Raw genomic sequence first — 15846 nt, forward strand, 5'->3', positions numbered from 1 at the left:
AGAAGTCAATAAGAACATAGGTTTCCAGATCAAGCCCAAGTCTTTCCATTCAACCACGTGAATATTCTCCTTCTAATACTGTTTTCCTCTTCCCTTAATCAAACCAAGCCCAGTGCCACTGAGTCAGACTCACAGTGACCAGGGTGACTACCTAAAAGTTGGCAGGTTGAACCTGCCCAGAGGCACTAGTGAAGAAAGGCCTGGTGATCTGCTTCCATAAATTTTACTGTCAAGAAAATCCCATGAAGCAATTCTACTCTGTAACACTAGGGGTTGCCGTGAGTCCATCTTTCTTTCCCAACAGCCTCATAAATCTTCAGACAGCAAGAATTACAATATCCTTTCTTGAAATTGTTTGATGGCAACAGATAGATTCTTTGTTGTTATTCTTTGGTATATATTATCAAAAACTAAAATAATGTATTTATAAAGATAATCTGTGATGGTTAATGTTATGTGTTAATATAGCTAGGCTAGTGATTTCTTGGAGCCCTAGTGGTACAGTGGTTAAGAGCTATGGCTGCTAACCAAAAGGTCAGTAGTTCAAATCCACCAGCCGCTTCTTGAAACCCTATGGGGCAGTTCTACTCTGTCTTATAGGGGCGCCATGAATCAGAATACACTCCGTGGCAAGAGGTTTAGTTTTGGTTTATATAATCACCTTCCATTTGTCATCTGATGTGAGCAGCCAATCAGCTGAAAGAGGAGTTTCCTGGGGGGTTGTGGCCTGTCTCCAGTATATAAATGGATGTTCTTCCTCTCTAGACTCTATACTCTTCTCGTTGCCTGCCCTCCAGTTCCCGAGACATAAGCCTGCAGAAGTTCGCCTGCCGCCTGACCTAAGGATTTAGGGTTCATTGGTCAGTGAGCCAACAGAGGTCTTCAGCCTGCCACCTGACCCACTTATTTAGGACTTGCCAGCCCCGAAAATTGCGTGAGTCATTTCTTCACAATTGTGGGGGCCATTTTTTGAAGTAAATCTCTCTCTATATCTATATATGCTTAACTGGTTTTGTACCCCTAGAGAACCCAGATTAATACACCTTCCAACAATACAGTTCCTTAAGAAAGAAGACCCCAAACATACTATTCATACATGCTTTCTGAGTAGTCTGGGAAACAAGGAAATGCCCAATTCTATAATTATGAATAGTACATTGAATGGTATCAAGCAAAGAGACAATGCTTAGAAGACAATTTTAAGAGAAAAACAGCTATAGCTATTCTTTACAGTCCTTTCGAAATCTTAGGTAGCTGCGAATGGATTTCATCAGTAATTTCTATCATATATCCCAGAACACATTTTCATAATTACACTTAAAAAAGGTAAAAAAAACAAGAGATTTATTTGGAATACCTGCTTGATATGGTTGATGCCAACCTGGTGACTTGGTAACGTTGCTGGCAGCTAGAGACTTGAAGGAAGTAGCAGTTGCGAGGCTGGCCGTCCCTGCTCTGGCAGAGGCTGAACTTTCTAGGCTCTGGGGCATGCTTCTTGTTGAGGTTACAGAGGAAGGCAATTGCTGAGAAGGCTCCTGGATGTTGCTGTAAAGGACATACGAAAACATTTTCGGTGATGCAGAAGCATTCTAAATTGGCAATGATTCCTTTCTCTCTCTCTCAATCCATTATATCTTTAAGCAAAACAAAGCAAAAAAAGTTAATCGATTTTTAAAAAAAGAAAAGAGATTGCATTCATTCTATACTTTGGAAATTCTCTTTAAAAGGTCTATCATGAGAAACCAGGCTACTGAAAAGCTTATACATTCAATGCCTTTCACATAAGCTAATTTCTCCCCCTATTACTCTGTATCTCAACACATCAGAACAGTCTTCTAGTTAAAACAATTACTGGAGAATCCCTGGTAACATCTATGAAATGGCAAAGATGTTTCCCATTTCCACAATCTTCTACTATTTTATGAACTAAGTTTCCCTAACATCTCATCAATTACTCTTTCTCACTCACAAATTAACTCACTCATTCATTCCATAAATATTTAAGCACCTACTCTATACCAGACACTATGATATGTACTGGCCAAAGAGTAGCAAAACAAGAGATCTCTCTGCCCTAATAAACAGGATTACCATTGTCTTCTTCCAAACAGTGTTATTTACTTAACAAGAGGCTTCATCTGTTCTGGTTACAGTTTGGGTTACAAGATCATATGTCCTATATGAGCAATATAAGTTATTCATAATTACATATACATCATTTCTAGAAAAATAATAATTTGAGGTAGCTTAAATTATAAAATATGCATTTTGGAATGATACAATACTATAATACTGGGTATGTCTTTTAAGTGAAGTATAATAATAATAAAAACCAATAATAATGGAAACCTTGGTGGCATAATGGTTAAGTGCTATGGCTGCTAACCAAAAGTTGAGCAGTTCAAATCCACCAGGTGCTCCTTGGAAACTCTATGGGGCAGTTCTACTCTGTTCTATAGGGTCACTATGAGTCGAAATTGACTTGATGGCCAATTTTTTTTTTTTTTTTTAAATAGCTATATACCACCACCTGTCTGTCAGTTTGTCATACTGTGGTGGCTTGCCAATGAAACATTATAAATCACAATAGAATATCATCTGATATAGTGCTGGAAGATTACCCCCCATGCTGGAAGGCACTACACAAGAGCTGCAACAACGGACTCAACCATACTCACAATTAAGACGACGGCTCAGAATGGGGCAACATTTCATCCTGTTATACACAATGTTGCCATGAATCGAAGCCCATTCTATGGCAACTAACAACAACAGTGATATAAAACCCATAAACCTTTCTCTAAATGGTAGGAGTGGCTCACTGTGCCTAAATTGCTTGTGTACATACTGTGGTTTATCTTGAACACCTCCTTTCCTTCTCAGAATCTATAATTTCGGTACATACTAGGCACAGGGTGCCTACGTGACCAGCCTCTAATATATACACTGAGTATTGAGTCTCTAATGAGCTTTCCTGGTAGACAACATTTCACACATTTTGCCACAACTCATTGCTGGAGGAATTAAGTACATCCTGTGTAACTCCACTGGACAAAAGCTCTTGGAAACATGTATCTTCCAGACTTCGTCCCATACACATTTTCTTTTTGCTGATTTTGCTTTGTATTCTTTCATGGTAATAAATCCTAGTCATGAGTATAACTACATGCTGAGTCCTGTGAGTCCTTCTTGTAAATCATCAAACCTGGCTTTGGTCCTGGGGTACCTACAACACTCAATAGTTCAAGAAAAATCATAATCAGGGTACTTTAACTTTCTTGAACTATTGCTCCCTATTCTTGTCCTCTCAAATCTAAGTGTAATATAGCCATCACCTTCTTTTATTACTTCCAATCAATTTAATGAAGAACTAAAACATGCTTGAAATTAAAATATACCATGTGATGAAAAGTTCAAGCACTTTAATAAATTTTTTCATAAATAAAAAATGAAAGACTGCTTACTTAATGGCAATATTGAATGCCAGCAGGGTTAGGGAGATGCAAATTAAAACCATAATGAGACACTGTTCCACCCCAACTAGAATGGCCACAGAGCCCTGGTGGTACAGTAGTAAGAGCTCAGCTGCTAACCAAAAGGTCAACAGTTCAAATCCACCAGCCACTTCCTGGAAACTCTATGCTGCAATTCTACTCTGTCCTATAGGGTCACTATGAATCAGAATCAACTCGACGGCAACAGGTAGAATGGCCATGATAAAAAATAACAACTGTTTACAAGGTTGTGGAGAAACTGGAACCCCCATCCACTGCTGACAGGAATGCCAAATGGTACAGCTTTTGTGGAAAACGGTTTGGATGTTTCTCAAAAAAAGATGAACAGAGAACTACCGTGCGACTTAACAAGCCCAATCCTAGGTATACACCAAAAGAATCCAAAGCAGGAACTCAAACAAAAACCTGTTCATTTCAGCACTACTCACAATAGCCGAAAGGGGAAACAACCTAAATATCCATCACCAGATGAATGGATGAACAAAACGTGGTATATACACACAGCGCAAACTCATTCAGCCACAAAGAGAAACAAGGTCTCAGTACGTGCTGCAACATGGATGAACTTCAAAAACACTATGCTGAGTGAAATCAGTCAGTCATAAAACGGCCAATACTGTATAATCTCACATACATGAAATAGGTAAATATATAAAAACCAAAGCTTTTTAGTGATTACCAGAGGAGGGAGGAAGGAGAAAGGCGGAGTTACTGTTTAGGAGGCGCTGAGTTTCTGTTAAAGGTAGTGAAATAATCCGGAAAAGGATAGCGATAATGGCTGTACAACGTGAAGAACGTAAACAATGTCACTGAATTATACTCATAAAAATTGTTGAACTGACAAATATTTTGTTATGTAGACTTTTCCACAATAAAAAAGACAACTATGCATAAAGTGCTTAGCCTGCTTTAAGCACAGAATATGAATTTAGCATATAAAAAGTACAATTAGTACACTTAAATAATAAGACTTACTTTCAGTATTTTTTACTCATTATATATAAGTGATCCTTTAAAGTATTTCTAAGTACAGGTTATTTTAATTCTAGGATTAAATTACTAACAGATTTGAGAGAAATAACTAATAATCCATATAGTCACTATTCTGAGAAGATAACTTATGACCAAGAAATACTAGATGTTATAGATGTGACAAAAATATAATACTGGAGATAATAAACCCAAATTGTCATCATTTATGAGTTGCAATTGACTCAACGGCAACAGGGCTGGTTTTAACCTGAAATAATTAAAATGTAATTCATAGTTGTGAGACATATTTACTTAGAAGAAAATGATCAGGATCATAGAGGGATTCAATACCAAGTCTAATGAAGTTCTGTTGACAGAAACAGTAATATTGGCCCATGGTATGAAAAAAACTCAGAAGGGGGATAAGAGCAATTCTCAAATGTAGATTTACCCTTTCAGATTAAGTTCCATTTGCCTTAAGTCACCAAATCAAACCTACAGTGAGAGATCTGGTTCAATAAAAGCACCTCTTAGGAAGAAGAAAAGAAAAAAAATCTGTTTTCTAACTACGTCTTACCTTACAGGAGAGCCCTGTCACCAGAAGGTACTTAAGCAGAGGACAAAAATACTGTAGAGAGGATTTAATCATTCAGAGAGTGGAGGACTGAATTACCTACAGCTTGACATTCAAAGCTTTCTAAGCTATGGCTCCAACCTACTGGTTCAATTATATGTCCTAAGACTGCTATGTAAACCAGCAGTGTCACTAGGGTTGGTGTCATCCACTGTGGTAACTCATGGTGCCCTTCCCCAGGGTGGCCAGGGCCAGCTAGGTAACTCCCCCACACCGTGGGTTGAGTGGCCTGGACCCATCCCCACAGCAGGGCCAAGGGCCACACTGCCCTGCCCACCTTCCAGCCCCACCCCCGACCTCCCGTAGCCCCTCCCCTCTCCCATTGGCCAAGGCATAGACCTTCCTCTCTGCCCAATGGCAGGTGCCACGGCCCGGGCGCCTGCACCCTGACTGGCAGATGATGGGGGGAATGAGTTACCACACTGGCTGACGGGGGACACCAACTCTAGTGATGCCACTGCCCTGGCAGCCCCTCCCACAGCAGCACCAGTCAGCCCACGGCCACCACTGCAGCGGCCAAGGACCCTGGGGTCATTTTGGTGTCACCTCTCTGACAATGTCTAGGGGATGTGGTCCGCATTCCCAGCACCCTTCTAGTCATGCCACTGATACAAAGTATATTCTGGCCACTCTTACTCTCTGTCCACAATTGTACATGTATACTAGACTCTACAGAGAAGGTTCCCTCTCCCAACTCTTCTTCATATTCATCCAAATTCTATTCTATAATTAATAGTAGTAATAATATCTATCATGCACTATGTTAAGCAATTAGCATGTATCATTTTAATTAATCTTCTAGAAGCAGAAACTCAATTCATGGCACATACTAACTGCATGCCATATAATTACACAGTGATTTGTAATAGTAGGTTGTCTTTTATTAATAGTAACTTCATGTGTCTTGTCTCTTCCACTATATTAGAAACTACCTGAGGTTGGGGCCTTTAACTGTGACCTTGGGTAAGCTACTTAAACTCATTAAGTTTCCCATCTGTAAAATGGCATAAAAATACTACCTTTATTCCAAGATTATTGTAAAGTTTAAATACAATGAGATCATGTACGTATTTAGTGCCTACCGCAGAGTATATGCTCAAGAAATGGTATTGTTTCTATATCCTGTAGTATCTAGGTTAGAGGTAATAAGCTTAATGATATGTATATTTACTAAACACCCCTCACTAGGACTAATAATTTTCCTTTTGAATATAATTTGTGAATAGTCTAAGGTCCAGGAGCTTAAGAGCAGGTAATCTTGCTTCTACAACTCAATTTTAAAAGACATCATTTCTTAAAATTCCAATGGACTAGGTATAACAAAACCTAAGAAAAAATTTAATTTTTTAAATTGTATCCTTTGTATACAGGCTTGTACATATTCTCTCCCAAAAGGTCTCAGATGTTTAAATCTTAAACAGTATTCTTTAGATACAAAGGGCTTGGAAAAGGTTATAAGAAAAGTTACAGAAATCTATGTTATAAGCAAGAAACTTTACCCATACATGTTTAAATCCAAGATTGATCACCAGTTCAATTTTCTCTGGGGAAGTAGATAGATCTCTATCTACCTAAGACAGTTAATGTAGTTATAAAAGTATATTAAGTAATAGAAGAATACTAAATTTTATAAAGACAACTGTATATCTGAATAAATAATGCCCAGGTGTCCAAAGTTTTAACATCTTTTTTTTTCTAACTTTTATCTATTAGGTACTATTTAAAGAAAACATAAAAATGAGGGAATGTGTACTAAGGATCAAAGGAATAATGAAGTCACTGGCCCTATTATTTTGTATTTGAGAATAAAATGTTATCAATAACCACTAAATCACTTGCCGCAAAATATTCTAAAATTAATGATTACTTTATAGTATTTCATGGCTACTTAAATTACATTGATATTTACGAAACCATGATTCACATACATTCCTCCTGAATTAAAATTCTTTCTAAAAGATTCTAATGAGGAGGCCGGTATAAATCTATAAATACCTGGGGCTAACATCACAGACGCTGACAATCAAATCAAATATGGTCATATTCACTAGTCTGCCAAATAAACATGCACTGAAATAAAATGTGAAATTAATATGACTTCCATCTCAAGAAAACCAAGGTTTTTATTTTATGTTCAAAAACTGAATATGGAGACAAATATGCTTAATAGAGCAAAGGTATATTTTCAAAACTGAGCTGAAGAGAAAAAAAGTCAAACTTTCAGTGTCAGCAACCTGCTTTACCTTGAGTTTGCATTCCTTTCCCACATTTGTTTAGCTACTACAACAAATACAGTTCAGCTGATTGGGAACATTTGGAAATTTTAAGTCTGTTTTTCAGAGAAAAACTCTGCTCAGAGAATATTCTCAAGAGTAATTTATTCTAATTACGATGTCTAGTTTTTTTTTAAAAACCAACTGTACATAACTGGTTTATTCATTGAAGTCAAGCGAAACAGATTTTAGCTACATTCTTACAAAAATAATAACTAAAACTGATTCTGAAGAGGTACAGAAGGAAGGTTTCTGGATGACCGTAATTCTGTGCAACTTTTTATTTTAAGAGAACTCTTCTGTCAGAATTTTATAGAAGGACCTGGCCATATAGACAGGAGTCATGAGTCTCTGTCTTCCCAGCATTCTGTGTTTATAAATAATATTTTCTATTTTCTTCAGCAGAATTCTTTTTTTTTGAAGATTTTTCAATTTTATTTAAATGAGTTCAAATCAAAATTCAATAATCCAGATCTACATAATAAAGGTAAAGATATAGCAAAAGTAAAGTGAATAGGAGGTTACATGGATAGTTCAGTTCCTACAAGATTTAAATTAAAAAATGAAACCATTTAAGCTCATTACTGTAATTTTATATTCTTACTTCGGAGAGTATAAAACTCTTAAAACATGTAAAATCTCAAATCTCTCAATCCTAAAATCTATCAGTAGATACCCAAGATTTTCAAGGTATGTTAAGGTTTTCAAGAAAAGAAGCCCCGTTAAAAATTTAGATTGCCAAAAATACAAAAGCACCTCTCAGACACTCTGTGGCACGTTCGCTGAAATGTCTACCAGCGTGAGATCAGCCTTGAGCTTAGACGGCCTCAGAACCAGCACTGGCTTCTTCCTGTGAAACATCCCCAGCAGAGGATTCTGATTCAACTGCGGAAGTGTCTTCTTCTCGTTCAGTGTGTTCGTCATAGCTTTCCTTCTCTGCTATAGCTTCATCATGACTGTGGGCAACAGCCTCATACGGAGCTGCCTCCGTAACCCCTTGGGTCGCTTCTGCATCGACTTTTGTGGTTTCACCTGTGGGTGCATCTGTACCTTCTAGCCCAGTTTCAGCACCAACTGCTGCCTTCCCCACCAGAGCAGCGTCCCCACCTTCTGGACAGGCTAAATCCTCTTCTATGACTGCGTCTGTAGCACTGGGAACTTCTTCAGTACCAACCACCTCTGCTTCCACTACAGATACCTCAGGGGCTTCTGCACTTGCTCTCTCTGCTTCCACTGCATTCTCTTCTTCACCTTGAAGTGAATATAACTCTGCTTTGTTGTTTTCTTTCAAATTTGTCGTATGTTCCGTGTGTCTGGCTTGCTCTGATCTGACTGCCTTGTAAGTATAATATCCACCAGCACTGACTGTGACACCTACAACCAGATAATACATCAGATTTGAGCCAGATGATCCAGGAAGTTTGTTAGATGACAGCCGGTGAAGAGATGCGTCCTTCCGGAAGGGCGTGGAGCCGGGGGGCGCCCGCAGAGGCAGCGCCAGGGTCTTGGAGACCACCCTGCGGAGATACATCGCGCCCGCCGCTCAAGGCGCTGCAGTGGCGAGTGCCCGGCGCCGGCTACCCGGGCGCAGCGAGTCCGGGCGCGCCCCGCCCCGGGGAGGGGCGCCGACCACCCTGCAGAATACTTTAAAGTTTTTCCATCAAAATTCAAAATGCTAAGTATATCAAAAATGGAAACAAACAAGTTTGGTATTTGTCATGGATTGAATTACGTCCCCCCCAAAATGTGTTCATCAACTTGGTTAGGCCATGATTCCTAGTATTGTGTGGTTGTCCTCCATTTTGTGACTGTAATTTTATGTTAAGAGGATTAGGGTGGGATTGTAACACCACCCTTACTCAGGTCACCTCCCTGATCCAGAGTAAAGAGAGGTTCCGTGGAGTGTGGTCTGCACCACCTTTTAAAAGAAAGGGAAGCAAGTAGTGAGTGGGGGACCTCATACCACCAAGAAAGCAGTGCAGTGAGCAGAGCACATCCTTTGGACCCAGGGTCCCTGCTTGGAGAAGCTCCTAGTCTGGGGGAAGATTAACGGGAAGCTCAACCGAGGGAGAAAGCCTTCCCCTGGAGCCGGTGCCCTGAATTCGGACTTCTATGAGAGAATAAACTTCTTTTTGTTAAAGCCATCTATTTGTGGTATTTCTGTTACGGCAGCACTAGATGAGTAAGGCAGTATTATACTACATTATGATTTTAAAGATTAATGTCATACAAAAGTAAAACTCAAACAGAAAAGATCTCTCACACTATTCTATCTGCTCTTTTTAGTACTCCTCTTCATGAGTTAGCATGGATCTCCTTAAGAAACCCTATATTCTGCTTTCCAGGATGGCAACTAGTTTATCCTGTCAAGGACCATTTCCCTTTATCAACTATCAAAACGTATATTGTCTGTGCCCTATTTTATCTGAGCTGGCTGTTAATAAAACACAATGGTAATGACTACTAACACCTGCTCTAGAAGTAGATTCACAGCTTCAGTCAGTTCATAACGGCATGTACAATTTTGTGTGTATATGTATACGGGCGCTTCTGTGGAGAGGCTCTATAGCATTCCATCAGGTCCTCAAAGGGACCTTTCACTACAAGTGTGCTCAGTCACTTGTCTCAATACAGGTCCTAACAATGAAAGACTTGTGCTCATTTAACACTTATAATTCTGCAAACATAAAATAATTTCAGTACTTTTTTCTTACAGGAAAATGTACTGTGACATGACCCCTCTCCCCTTGTTTAATCACTTCCCTCAAAAGTTACACAAAATTAAGTATATCAGAAACCTGTATAACAGTGGGTAGAATACAAACACCGGATATGCAAACACAGCCTGATCAACAGACAGCCTACATTATATCAGGTTTTAAATAATTACATGTACAGTTTAATGCATGATTTGATTTATGCAGTGGTCAAGAGGTCACAATAATGGTCCATGATAATGCTGTTGATGTGGCATTATCCTGGAAAGATTCCAGAATGGAATACGTAACTCAAATAATGAAAATTTTCTAAGCATTAAAATGACACTATTGTCATTAATTTTACAGTCTGTAAAAAATTATTTTATCCTGTTATTTCATTAAGATTATATCTTTAGTAAGCATATTTTTATTTTTATATTTTGTCTAATAACTTTGGCATAATTGTCAGATTTAGGAGACAAGTTAATTTTTGTGCTTTAACATTTTCCAGATATAGTGAACATTAAGCTACTTGCCCAGGCAAAACCTCCTATTTAAGAACGCTAAGATAGTAGCCCATCAAAACCAATTACGGGTAGTCCCTGACTTATAACAGGGTTCTGTTCCAATGACTCTGTCATAAGTCAGTTCTGATGTAAGTCAAATACCTCATTTTTTTTTTTTAGTTTTTATTTTATTTCCTTTTACTATCAGTATCTTCATAAACCCAATCTTTGTCTTTGGGGGTTGGCATGAGAATGATCAACATCAGCAAATTACACGCCGCAATACTATATGAAGCACTTATTACTAATGATGCAAAAAAAAAAAACGGATGGTTGCTAAGTGCGGTTTGTAGTAACTCAAATATTTCATAAGTTGGGGACTACTTGTATCTTATTATTCTTTTTTGGTTTTTCATTTGGTCTTACTGAACATTTCATTTTTCTAGCAGACCTACATGCACACAATAAAAGATAGGGTTCTACTGTACTTTAAATATTTGTACAGCTACTCATAATTTCATACCAACCATCAAGTGTGTTAATGAGAGATATCAGAGGGTTAAAAGATGAATTAATAGTCATACAAAATAATGTGCTTCTCCTTAGCACTGCATTGAAGTTTTACAGTTAATTCAAAACTGGGTACAAATCAGCTCTTGGATTTTCTCAGCTGGCCAGTTAATGTAGTGGTTAAGTGTTAGAGAAAGCATTACCTCTAACAGCAAGTGACCGCTTGCCATATCCTTTCCCATAGTACCTTGTTTTCATAACATGGATAGAGCCAGTTGATTTCCTTGAGGACTGAAGATATGAAAGAGCTAAAGGCTTGGGAACAGGGCTGATGCAGAGTGCATCCAGGAGAGAGCGATAATTTTCAGGACTGAAGAGCCTGGCAAGCATTTAGAAAGAGTTTTAAGAACAAAAATCACATCACCAATAGCAAAAGGTACTTTTTATGGTCTATAATTTAAAGCATTCTCTGTGAGTGAGTGAGTGAACAAGTGAGAGAGAGAGAACAATGCAGTACAAAGAGGAAGAAAAGGGTTATGAGTCTATTATATTATTTTACTAATTAATATAGAATAGATTCAATTTTAACCAAAATTGGTTAAGGCAATTGTTGAGAAAACATTTAAAGCTGTAAAGGCCACTAGAAATTATGTAAAAACAAAAACAAACAAAAATTCATTCATTTTATTGGAGGGAAGGTATTTTCCAGAGAATAGCTAGACTTTAGATCACCTTCAAATATAATCAGGTTGTGGGAAAAATTAATTCAGTAGAAACTTAAACTACCTATTTACTTATAGTTGATCCTATTCCAGGTATAAAAATGGAAAATTGTAAAAACCAAACAGTCAGTAGGCACACAACATGCAGTGATTCACACATTGAAAAGTATCATATATAAATGGCAGTAATAAGAGATAGAAGAATGATTTAAAGAAAAATAAGTAACAAATAAAAATTAATGCAACTTATCCACAACCTAGACAAAATATCCATTATACAATTAAGAAGAGTCCCTGGGTTGGTGCAAATGGTTAAGCACTCAACTACTAACCTAAAGGTTGGCAGTTCAAACCCACCCAGAGGTGACTCGGAAGACATGCCTGGTAATCTGCTTCCGAAGGGTCACAGCCTTGAAAACCCATGGAGCAGTTCTACTCTGCACACTCAGGGTTGCCATGAATCAGAAATGACTCAGTGGCAACTACTGACAACGACAAATACAATTAAGAGCTCATAATAATAGCGGCAAACTTTTTTCAGATGGGTATGTGTTCTTTGAGGTGACTTGTCAGACAGGGAAGAGTGTTGGGATCACATTCAGACAGCCACTGCACATGTAGGTCTACCTGGTTTTTGCAGCAATAACAGCAGACACAGTAGCAGCTGCACTGCTCAGAACTGCAGCACTGTATCTACCAGGAGAAGAGAAGGTAGAAATGTTTCGAAGACCTTCCGCAGAACTGGTCACCACATGTCCTGCAGAACTGCTTAAATTAAGATGTAGGGAAAGAAAAACAGGAGAGGAACAAAAAGGGAAGTGAAAAAAGGTAGCATAATAAAGACAAGATAGTAACCATCCTATATTGATATTTAAACATTACAAAGGTGTGAAATGTCAGCGATATAAGGAGTTCAGGTTATTACTTACATCATTTATCAGAAATTAAAATTTGATGTATAATCCTCTTTTTAAAATTGTGCTTTAGGTGAAAGTTTACACTGCAAATTAGTTTCTCATTAAAAAATTTATACACAAATTGTTTTGTGACATTGGTTGCAAACTCCACAATATGTCAGCACTCTCCCTCTTTCCACCCTGGGCTCCCTGTGTCCATTCGTTAGTTTTTCTGTCCCTTCCTTCCTTCCTTCTTGTCTTTGCTCTTGGGCAGGTGTTACCCATTTGGTTTCATATACTGGATTGAACTAAGAAGCACGTTCCTCACTTGTGTTATTGTTTGTTTTATAGGCCTGTCTAATGTTTGGCTGAAAGGTGGACTTCAGGAGTGGCTTCAGCCAGAAAACAGATTTTTTTTTATTAACTTTTATTGAGCTTCAAGTGAACGTTTACAAATCAAGTCAGACTGTCACATATAAGTTCATATACACCTTACTCCGTACTCCCACTTGCTCTCCCCCTAATGAGTCAGCCCTTCCAGTCTTCTCTCCTTTCGTGACAATTTTGCCAGCTTCCAACTCTCTCTATCCTCCCATCCCCGCTCCAGACAGGAGATGCCAACACAGTCTTAAGTGACCACTTGATATAATTAGCTCACTCTTCATCAGCATCTCTCACCCACCCACTGTCCAGTCCCTTTCATGTCTGATGAGTTGTCTTCGGGAATGGTTCCTGTCCTGTGCCAACAGAAGGTTTGGGGACCATGCCTGCTGGGATTCCTCTAGTCTCAGTCAGACCATTAAGTATGGTCTTTTTATGAGAATTTGGGGTCTGCATCCCACTGATCTCCTGCTCCCTCAGGGGTTCTCTGTTGTGCTCCCTGTCAGGGCAGTCATCGACTGTGGCCAGGCAAGAAAACAGGTTTTTGAGACATAAATACTTTTGAGTGTATTTAAATTCACTGTCTCGAACCCTATTTAAATCAATATCATGTAACAATATACATTAAGAGATTGATTTGCTAATAACCAAGCAAAAGATATTTCTAAACTTGATGTTTGAATTTTTACAAGCAGAGAAAAAAGCAAAGTTGTCAATTTTTCCAAAATGTCTCTATATAGTTTTACCTTAGAGACGATATACACAGATAGCCTGACATTTTAATGAGGTTTGTGTTTTCAAAATAAACAGATACAACTGGCTGCTTAGTCAGAAGCAGCAAAATATAGCAACATGAACAAAAAAAAAAATTGCGTAAAATGCTGAGAAAAATGCTATGTGGGGAGGACAGATGTCTTTGTAAAAATAAACAGCAGTTACAGGTAATATGGCTAAAACACCACCTTCCCTATCTTTGTTTCATATTTCCATTTTCGGTTAGCTCTGAGACTGATTAAAAAATGCGAGAGTGAAATTTTATCTTCATAACACTTATTACTTCAAATAAAAATCATTTTCCCTTAGAGTCGTTTGGAAACAGTTAAGTGAAACACCTGGACAAGAATTAACAATGCATCACAGTAGGACTGAATGGTTATCAAATCTGGAATTGAGAATTTTTTTCTTATTAAGCAAAATAAAAAGTCTAATATGCACAGTGTGAAATCTGTAGTCTCTCTCTTCTTCATTAATGGGTGCAGGCTATTAATGAATACCCTCCTTATACTTTCAGAAGTCTGTGACACTGGCCACCTCCAACACAAGTAATTATGTGCCAAACTGGGCCCAACTAACAAGCGTTCAGATGTCTGAAACTGTGAGGGTTGATCTGAGCCTCTTTTCCCTTTCAGAAGAATTTGATAAGCCATTATTCTTACTTTCATAGGATAAAACTACAGCTATGACAAGGCAAATTAGAGAAATAGTGGGAAGAGATTTTTTAAAAATTATACAGAACTGTTTAATTTTAAGTATAATTTTCTACAAGACCATCCATTAAACTGAACTGTATGAGTATATTTTAACAAATGGAAAGAGAACAGAAAGATGCTACCAATGGCACAGCAGGCTAATATGAGTGTATTATGAAGTGGAAGACTGTTGCTGAGTGATTGTAAGTACTAATAATAAATAGAAACTTAGTTTATTTTTTTAAAAATCAGCTAAAATATCCTTCTTCGGTAAAAGGAAAACTAAACTGAATTTTTTTCCATCATGTTGTATCACAAATAATAATACAAATGGACTTGGTATTGACAAAGTCAGGAAAATCTTGTAAGAATTATTTGCCTGAATGCCCTTAGACTACGTCCAGGCATCTAGGAACGTATTACGAGCTCTCCCTCTCTGCTTTAGAGGTCAGTGCTCTAATTCAGACAAACTCAGAAAGCTGACTTTCTAAATCAGCTAAATCTAAATCTAGATTTCCTGATTCTACACCAGAAACTAAATAAATAAATAAATATAAAAGCAGTGTAAAGTGGTGTTCTAAGGCTGAGTGGCAAGCTTTCTTTTCTATATATTAATGTCAGTCCTGTTATCTATGATCACTTTCTTTTTTTTAGTCAGATAGTTTTAGTATTTAAGTTCACACCAGCATTAAAATTTAGACACACCAAAAATGAAAAACTCTACCTAGAATAAGTAGTTGCTATTTTTGAAAGTGTGGCTACTTGGCTACCAATATTTAAAACCTGGGGAATAGCAGGTGGGTGAGGTCCACTCTTATGTAGGTCTTCCAGAGAACTGTCAAACCTAAGTTTTCAGAAGCAAAATAAACAAGGTGAAAGAAACATTAATGAAAGCACAGATATTTATCATCTATACCGTCTTTTAAATGTACACTGATTCAACTTTAGGAGCACTGTTAGTTTTTTGTTTTTGTTGTTGCTGTTGTTTTTTTCCCCTTTCTTACTTTATATCTACAAAAGTTTAAATAAAGCCAAAACCAACAAGCCCTACCACAACAATATACAGGCTGTTTTTCTCCAAATCCTTTATTTATTTTTTTGTAATTTTTACTTCCCCAAAACCTTTAACATAACTACTTCCATGCAATAAAACATCATGCTTAAGGAAGAAAGCACAGGAGTTCCTATTCACTGACTGTACATTGTATTAGAGGCTTCAAGGAAACTTAGGCTTAAAGAAGTGACTTAAATTGCCCAATATCTACACCT

General features: G+C 37.8%; 2 protein-coding genes across 5 annotated transcripts in view; both read right to left on the bottom strand.

Annotated features, from left to right (window-relative positions):
• Nucleotides 1-15846, bottom strand: part of PDLIM5 (PDZ and LIM domain 5) — a 1027106-nt gene that overhangs the window by 838643 nt on the left and 172617 nt on the right. For 2 of the 4 annotated variants that reach the window (XM_049885678.1, XM_049885677.1), the window contains exon 8: nt 1358-1545. The exons of 1 other annotated variant lie outside the window; for it this stretch is intronic. In XM_049885678.1, the coding sequence (XP_049741635.1) occupies nt 1358-1545 (188 nt within the window). Of the gene's footprint in view, nt 1-1357; nt 1546-11356; nt 11489-12458; nt 12600-15301; nt 15422-15846 lie in introns of all 4 variants that reach the window. One more of the 4 variants, XM_049885680.1, reaches the window with a different exon arrangement.
• On the bottom strand, nt 8024-10449 carry LOC126076958 (protein MGARP-like). Its single transcript, XM_049885701.1, has one exon. The coding sequence runs from the start codon at nt 8923-8925 to the stop codon at nt 8212-8214; it is 714 nt and encodes a 237-aa protein (XP_049741658.1). The 5' UTR covers nt 8926-10449; the 3' UTR covers nt 8024-8211.

This window comes from Elephas maximus, chromosome 5 (assembly GCF_024166365.1).
Source record: "Elephas maximus indicus isolate mEleMax1 chromosome 5, mEleMax1 primary haplotype, whole genome shotgun sequence".
In the NCBI taxonomy this organism is placed as follows: Eukaryota; Metazoa; Chordata; class Mammalia; order Proboscidea; family Elephantidae; genus Elephas; species Elephas maximus.